Source organism: Schistocerca cancellata, chromosome 6 (genome assembly GCF_023864275.1).
Source record: "Schistocerca cancellata isolate TAMUIC-IGC-003103 chromosome 6, iqSchCanc2.1, whole genome shotgun sequence".
NCBI lineage: Eukaryota > Metazoa > Arthropoda > Insecta > Orthoptera > Acrididae > Schistocerca > Schistocerca cancellata.
The window spans coordinates 86,205,331-86,214,089 of record NC_064631.1 but is presented as its reverse complement, the minus strand read 5'-3'; the positions used below and the strand labels follow the sequence as shown (position 1 = coordinate 86,214,089).

At 45.8% G+C, this 8,759-nt stretch overlaps 1 protein-coding gene across 1 annotated transcript; it reads right to left on the bottom strand.

The window, feature by feature from the left end:
• Positions 1–4,510: 4,510 nt before the first annotated feature.
• LOC126088163 (valine-rich protein-like) lies at positions 4,511–5,056 on the bottom strand. The gene has a single exon (XM_049906286.1). It carries the CDS (start codon positions 5,054–5,056, stop codon positions 4,511–4,513), a length of 546 nt encoding a protein of 181 aa, XP_049762243.1.
• Positions 5,057–8,759: the final 3,703 nt, after the last annotated feature.

Below are 8,759 nucleotides of genomic sequence, written 5' to 3'. Positions count from 1 at the left end.
GGACCACAGCTGCAACACGGCGAACGGAAACCCGAGGCCGCTGTTGGATCACCTGCTGCACTAGCTGCGCGTTGCCCTCTGTGGTTGCCGTACGCGGTCGCCCTACGTTTCCAGCACGTTCATCCGTCACGTTCCCAGTCCGTTGAAATTTTTCAAACAGATCCTTTATTGTATAGCTTTTCGGTCCTTGGGTTACATTAAACCTCCGTTGAAAACTTCGTCTTGTTGCAACAACACTGTGTTCTAGGCGGTGGAATTCCAACACCAGAAAAATCCTCTGTTGTAAGGAATAAACCATGTTGTCTATAGCACACTTGCAAGTTGTGAACAGCACACACTTACAGCAGAAAGACGACGTACAGAATGGCGCACCCACAGACTGCGTTGTCTTCTATATCTTTCACATCACTTGCAGCGCCATCTGTTGTTGAAAATTATAACTACTGTAATTTCGAAAGTTTGTCCGCCTGAAAATGTACTGTTGTCCCAAGCATATTGCAACAAAAAGTGTATTTCTATCGCTGCTCGTTTAGTTTTTATTGCCGTTTCAAATATACCGGTCATTTTTGAAACACCCTGTATAAGCGACAGGTATACCTTTTAAGGTAGTCTTTTAAAAATTGCATTGCATAATAAATACACTGCAAGATATGCTTGTATTGTATTGTATTGTATTGTATTTTAACCGGGGACCTAGAAACGACGGAGAGGCTCCGTCCCCGCCGCAGCCACAGTGGTCCGCAAACCCCACGACGAATATCGCAGTGTACTTCACCCCTCCGGCGCCCCACACCGAACCCAGCGTTATTGTGCGGTTCGGCCCCCGGTGTAAGCCCCCAGGGAACGTCTCACACCAGACGAGTGTAACCCCTATGTTTGCGTGGTAGAGTAATGGTGGTGTACGCGTACGTGGAGAATTTGTTTGCGCCCCAATCGCCGACGTAGTGTAACTGAGGCGGAATAAGGGAAACCAGTCCGCATTCGCCGAGGCATATGGAAAACTGCCTAAAAACCATCCACACACCGGCCGGTTCACCGGACCTCGCCACAAATCCGCCGGGCGGATTCGTGCCGGGGACCAGGCGCTCCTTCCCGCCCGGAAAGCCGTGCGTTAGACCGCACGGCCAACCGGGCGGGCAAGATATGCTTACTTTGCACATCTCGAAACTGCAGTGCAGAGAGGTATAAAATCATTACACGCAGATATCTAAGTAGACGAGCGACTGGGGAAGTATTACAAAGATCTCCTTCGCCAACATGTGATTTCTGCTCTGCAGGAGAGAGTACTTTAAATTAAAAGGTTTTCATGTACGATTGTGCTCCATCTTATTTACCTTTTGCTGTCACTCAGTTGTCTGTAACATGTTTGGAGAAAACCGAATCGTTGGCGAATCTTTCCAAACTCCATGACCAGCAAGGTCACAATAATTGAGCGCAAGTGATTTATAGATGTGGGGTTGGTTGAAGGACAGCCACTGTCAACAGGACACTAACACACGTTGTAGGTTAATGGTCAGTATAGCGATGGAGATAACCAGCATCCCACCTGATACGTTTCGGGCAGCAATAGGGCAATTACTAGCGCGGTTCCAGGTTGTCATGGATACAAATGGTAGTCTCACTGAGCAACATTTGTAACCTGGAACGTAAACTTGACAAGTAATTAACAATTTACGAATTTATGTTACCCTCTCTTGTGGAAATCAAAACGTGTTTTTCTGTACCTGCATGGACACTCCGCAATTTACTGTACGTTGCGTGACGGAGGGCAACCCGTACCACTACCAGTAATTTCCTGTCCGGTTCCACTCGCAAACAGAGCGGGGTGAGAACTACTGTCCGTATCTCTCCCTATTCGCCTAATTTATCCTATCTTGTCTCCGTAGTCGTTATGCGCGATGTATGTTGGAGTTAACAGAATCGTTCTGCAGTCAGCTTCAAATTCTGGTTCTCTAAATTTCCTCAATGGGGTTCTTCGAAAAGAATGTCGCCTTAGCTTTAGGGGTTCCCATCTGAGTTCCTGAAGCATCTTCGTAACGCCTGCGTGTTGTTCCCAGTAAGAAATCTAGCAATCCACCTCTGAATTTCTTCGAGATTTTCCTTTAATCAGCCCTGGTGCGGATCCCAAACACTCGAGCAGTACTCAAACATAGGTCGCACCAGCCGTCCTATGTGCGGTCTCCTTTACACATGAACCACACTTTCCTAGAATTATTCCAATAAACCGAAGTCGATTATTCGCCTTCCCTACCACTCCTCACAGATTCGTTCCATTTTTATTGCTTTCCAATGTTACGCCCGTATATTTAAACGATGTGACTGTGTCAAGCAGTTACAGGTTTGTTTTTCCTACTCATCCAGTTTGACTTAAATTTTTTATATTTCGAGCTAGCTCCCATTCATCTCACCAACTATAAATTTTGTGTAAGTTATCCTATATCCCATACAGTCACCCACTTTCGACACGTTACCGTACACCAAAGCATCATCAGGAAACGATGCAGGTTGATGCGCACACTGTCCGCCAAATAATTTGTGTATATAGGGAATAATAGTGGTCATATCACACCTCCAGTGGTTAACTTGTTCTTTCCCTTCTCCATATCCTTACACATGTTCTACAGGGATTCATTATCGGGGAACCACTCATTCCAAGGTGCCCTCTCTCAGGTGGTTTATTTCTTTCTCCATCTTTTTCTATTTTTTCTTCTTCTTTAGGAAGTGTCCCCACTAGCTGCAATAAGTTTAATATTCTTTATTACGACAGGTGTTCGGCTTTATTGCCATTCTCAAGTGGCCTTAACCTTCGAATACAACACTGATGAAACTATCTACAGACATGGTGGTTATCCATGTGAATAATTGTACACTGCAGTAGTATTTTGGTACTTATGTGTAGTTTGATTTTGCGTCCATATAGCATTTATAGTAAACTGTCATAGTCTAGTTCACAGTTTTTACGTGACATGCAGTAACTGTAAATGTATGGTATGCGTTTTTTCATTAATGTGATCGTTTCCTTGCCATTAAGTACGATTTGACATTTATTTGATAGTTCCTTCACTCTGACGCTATAAGTTTACAAAGTATAATTTGCTAGGCCATTTTATACTTCACTCATTAAATTTTTCTGTGCATTATATTTTCGGTCTGAGTAACTTTTCTTGTCCATATGTACTATCCCTTTTCATTTTCCAGTATGTCAATAAAGTTTTACCGACAATATTTATGTTTAAATAGTGTGTGTTAGTTTAATATTTCGTCTGGATGTTTTGTCCGGTTAGACATCTGTATGTTTATCTATCTCCATCTCTGCTAGTATGTTCATTGTGAGTCCTTTCGGATTCTGTGTGGTATCTAACGTAATTTCCGTTTTTTCAGCTGTGTTCTGTTGATTTTTTTGGATGTAAGGAGAAGCTAAATTTATTACTGTCGCTGTTTGTGGTGCAATTTTTTTAATCTGATAGTAAAATAAAGTCGTGTTTGGCCGTTATAGAAATTATTGCGATTGTCACGTACTTACAATTTACCTGGAACAAATTTCAAACAAGAACAAGGACATTCATTCTGTTCGAGAAAAAGCATATTCAACTGGTCTTCTGTACTAATAACAATCTCGTAAGAAAACTACATGTAGGGAAGGCCGAAATCTCAATACACCAATCCGGGAATATACTAAATCACTTTTGACAATAGCAATAATTTCTGCATCACCCGTCATATTATGGCGTGTACTGCGCTTCTGCAGCCCATGTGTAACGAAAACTACTAGCGAAAGTTTCATGAGACCATCCCGTATATAAGTAGACATAGTCAATAGCTCTCTACAGTCAAACACTGTAGCGTCTGAAACTTCCTGGCAGATTAAAACTGTATGCCGGTCCGAGACTCGAACTCGGGACCTTTGCCTTTCGCGGGCAAGTGCTCAACCAAGTGAGCTACCCAATCTGCCAGGAAGTTTCATATCAGCGCACACTCCGCTGCAGAGTGAAAATCTCATACTGTAGCGTCTTTCTGACATTCTGGCAGGTCTCCGCGTCAACTTATGTTATTGCACTGATTCCATATCGAACGCACTAGCCATACTACAAACAATTCCATTAGTGCAGTAGGGTCATTCAATGTCTGCTAGCAGTTACACAACGTCTACAGTGCTACAAATTAAACAGTGTTACCTTTTAGCGGGGTAGTTAACAGTTTGTGCAGTTAACTTAGTAGTCCATTGTTGTAGCAACACGAAGATAAGCATAAACGAAACAGCGATGGATATGGAGGATATGGGGTTATAAAGAACTGAACACAGTTATATGTTTTTGTATTAATTATTTTTATGCCGACTATTTATTTCGTCCTTACTGTGGAATGTAATCTGTACATTTGGACAACAGTTTCACGTGAAATTTTGAACCACAATATATCAGCTGAGACGGTGTGCAGTCCTGCTGCTGGCGTTATGCCGGGCTTCCTCCGCCGGAGAGTTACGAGGCAGCACAGGTGCAGACGACGCACCCTACCCCACCACGGGCACCACGCGGCCGTGGCTGTGGCTGTGCCCAACCGGACGTACTCGCACCAAGTGCTGGTGGGGCACCATCTTGCTGGCACTATGCACGTGCACTGCTTGGGGTACGCGCACCACTGATCCCACTGGCTTGTGCACGTGCACTGCTCGGGGCACGCCCACCACTGTTCCCACTGGCTTGTGCACGTGCACTGCTTGGGGCACGCCCACCACTGTTCCCACTGGCTTGTGCACGTGCACTGCTTGGGGCACGCGCACCACTGTTTCCACTGGCTTGTGCACGTGCACTGCTTGGGGCACGCGCACCACTGTTTCCACTGCCTTGTGCAAGTGCACTGCTTGGGGCACGCGCACCTCTGTTTCCACTGGCTTGTGCACGTGCACTGCTTGGGGCATGCGCACCACTGTTCCCACTGGCTTGTGCACGTGCACTGCTTGGGGCACGCCCACCACTGTTCCCACTGGCTTGTGCACGTGCACTGCTTGGGGCACGCCCACCACTGTTCCCACTGGCTTGTGCACGTGCATTTCCATTGTCCGGTGCATGTGTACTTTCGCTGGCGCGTGCACGTGAACAGGTGTCCGCAGAGCTGTGGAAGCAAATAGAACTTTAAGGTTTCGAACCGTTTCACCAAGTGAGTATTGCTAAATCGAGCTGAAGTTCTAGCAAAAGATGCGAGAGTTGAATCATGTCTTAGATCTGCAGGGTGTTTCACAATTCATGTTACAAACTTGTTGTGGAGTGGCTCTAGTAGATCAATTTTTACATACGAACCAATGTCCGGAAACGCCATCCAACGACGCCGCAAAGCGTCAAAATTATAGGCGCCTGCACCTGTAAATGTGCATGCCCAGGGTGACTTTTTCCACCATCTACGAACTCTAGAAACTGATCGATGAGAGGATACAGAGCAAAAAAGGCCTAATGAACTTACGTTTCGAAATCCATGGCTTCAATACTAGTCAGTTTTTATCCAATCACACATTGTTACTGTCGTGTTGGCAGAAGAGCCAACACCGTCTTACAACTGGAGGCCGAAATGCACGCGTTTTAGCTCACGCAGGCTGGCATGAGGAGGGAAGAACTATACTGACGTGAGGTCTGGAACATGACAAGGAATTAGAATTCAGAAAGCGGACGTAATTAGTTTGATACTTAACTTTAATCCATTAATGATGAACGTCGCTCTTGACGGTACATGATTCACAGTATTATCTGTTCAGGATACATAGTAACTGAATATGGCGCCTTGCTAGGTCGTAGCAAATGACGTAGCTCAAGGCTATGCTAAACTGTCATCTCTGCAAATGAGAGCGTATGTAGACAGTGAACCATCGCTAGTAAAGTCGGCTGTACAACTGGGGCGAGTGCTAGGGAGTCTCTCTGGACTAGACGTGCCGTGTGGCGGCGCTCGGTCTGCAATCACTGATAGTGGCGACACGCGGGTCCGACGTATACTAACGGACCGCGGCCCATTTAAAGGCTACCACCTAGCAAGTGTGGTGTCTGGCGGTGACACCACAGTTACAGAGACAGCAGCCATTACGTGCTATACTACGCAACCACTATCACAGTGTGTGTTGAAAATGGTATCCATGTACCAACGCATGTATGTAAGTGCCGTAGCATGTTCTGTCACACACGTTCACATCAGTCAGGCTGCACCCAAACAGTATAAAAGGAAGCATGAATACGCTGCTCCATTGTTTCCACACTTGCAACGGGGTCTGCATACACGATACTTCTGAGATGGCTCCATAACCAGAAATCACACGGGTTGAGGTCCGTTGAACGGCAGGCCATGCAACTGGACCCTCTAGTCCAATCCACCGACCAGGGAAGACGATTGAGATGAGTCCGGACGTAAACGGCGAAGCGGGCCGGAGCACCATCATGTACCAGACACAGAACCCTTCAAATTATCAATGGCACTTCTTCCGGCAGTGAAGGAAAAGTCACCAGCAAGAAGCTCTGGTAGTTGCGGCCTGTTACGCGACGTGGAAGGAAGACTGGTCGATAAATGCGTGCGCCAGTTATCCCGGCCCACACATTGCGGCTTCACCGGTGCTGATGATTCACTGTCAGCATACAACGGAGGTTCTGCACACTGTCCCACAGGTAACTGTAACGAAAGTTCGGAACCGCGCTGCTGCTACGGTCGCACTAAGTCCAGGGGACTGATGACCTCAGATGTTAAATCCCATAGTGCTCAGAGCCATTTGAACCATTTGTAACGAAAGTTGATGATAATACTCTGCGCAAAGGCCGCCTCATCTGTGGATAGGATGGATGACACAAATCCCAGGATCGTGATACCTGGTGAAGAAACCAGTGACAAGCCTGCTCCCGATGTGGAAAGTCTATCGCTAGTAGGCTTACACTCGCTGTAAGTGAGAAGGTTAGTAACAATTGTCACGGAGAGTGTTCCACACAGTCGTCTGGCTTATCCTGTACTGGTGGGCCAACTGCCTGGTACTGACACGGAGGTCTCCTTTCACAGTGTTAACCAGATTTTCCCCCAAGTCTGGTGTCCGAATATCTCGGTTACGTTCTTCGTGATTTCCCGCTTCCTGAAACGACCCTGTCTCAGACAAACAACGAAACACTGTTGCAAACATTGAATGCTGTGGTTGTTGTCGGCGAGGACAGGTCTCCTGATACAACCTTGCTGCCCACCGCACGTTGCCATGAGCCTTTCCGTAAGTAAACACTGTGTGGCAAGCTCTCGATTCGAATACTGAACCATTGTGTACAACGCTGTATCAAATCCACTACAAGGTGAGTCAACAAGAGAAATGAATCGGACATAACATTACCAATTACCTGCAACAGTGGGCGCTTTGGCGTGACGTATGAGGATCAGTACCGTCCTCTGCGTACAGTAACTGTTGCTGCATGGTACAGCTCGTATTAGACCGCAGTATCCGTAACAAACTATGACTGAACAATGGTCTGTTGTATGGAAACCTTGCGTTTCCAGACATAAGTTCATTAGATCTTTGTTGTTCCGTATCCTGTCATCGATCAACCCCTAGAGTTTGTGCACGGTGGGAAAAAAATCACCCTATATGCATGGTGATTCCGAGATGTTACGGACTTTCTAGGATGATAGGGAAGGATAAATTTATCAATCTGATGTAACAGTCCCGGTACTTGAACAAGGCGGTTGTTATAAGCGAAAACCGTTTTGAGAGCTCCGACAATGGATAAGATGTACTGGTACCGTTGTTACTGAAGTTGCAGGGTAGGCAGCTTTCAGAGGTGATAGTGTGGACGAAAACAAAGAAAAAAGTTCAGTAAACATGGTCTCCAAAATAAATATATAAGGAGCTATGAGCACTTGTTCAATATCTAGATCTACATCTACATCCATACTCCGCAAGCAATATTACTCCATACACTGTGGCGGAGGGTACCCTGAGTACCTCTATCGGTTCTCCCTTCTACTCCAATTGTTCGTGGGAAGAAGGACTGTCGGTATGCCTCTATTTGGGCTCTAATCTCTGATTTTATCCTCATGGTCTCTTCGCGAGATATACGTAGGAGGGAGCAATATACTGCTTGACTCTTCGGTGAAGAGATGTGTTCCACAGTATCGCAGACGCCCCTTTTTACTATACAATTTTTCTTTGTCTTCGTCCCTACTAATACCTATGCAAGTTGCCTACATTACAGCCTTAGCAACAACTGTACCCAGGCATGTATTCCATTGTCGGAAATATCACAATGGCTTTCGTTGATAACTTCAGGCTCTTTCATTTCAGGTAGAGGCAAATTTGCCTCAAATTGACACATTTATCGTTCTCCATCATCCTAGAACGTCTGTAACATCATCATGAAATCACCCTGTATATACATACATTTACAGCCGCCGGCGCCTATACCTTTGACGTTCTATAGTATCGTTGGATGAAGTTTTCGGCAAGGTTACCATATATAACTTGATCCACTACGTGCCCTCTAGAATCTGTAGAAGATTGTGACATGAATGCCGACCGGGGTGGCCGAGCGGTTCTAGGCGCTACAGTCTGGAACCGCGCGACAGCTACGGTCGCAGGTTCGAATCCTGCCTCGACCATGGGTGTGTGTGATGTTCTTAGGTTAGTTAGGTTTAAGTAGTTCTAAGTTCTAGGGGACTGATGACCTCATAAGTTAAGTCCCATAGTGCTCAGAACCGTTTGAACCATTTTTTTTTGTAACATGAATTGTGAAATACCCTGTATAACTCACAAACAT

What these genes read in the sequence shown, in the direction of transcription:
- LOC126088163 (XM_049906286.1), bottom strand. Translation starts at nt 5,056, where the DNA reads ATGGAAATGCACGTGCACAAGCCAGTGGGAACAGTGGTGGGCGTGCCC.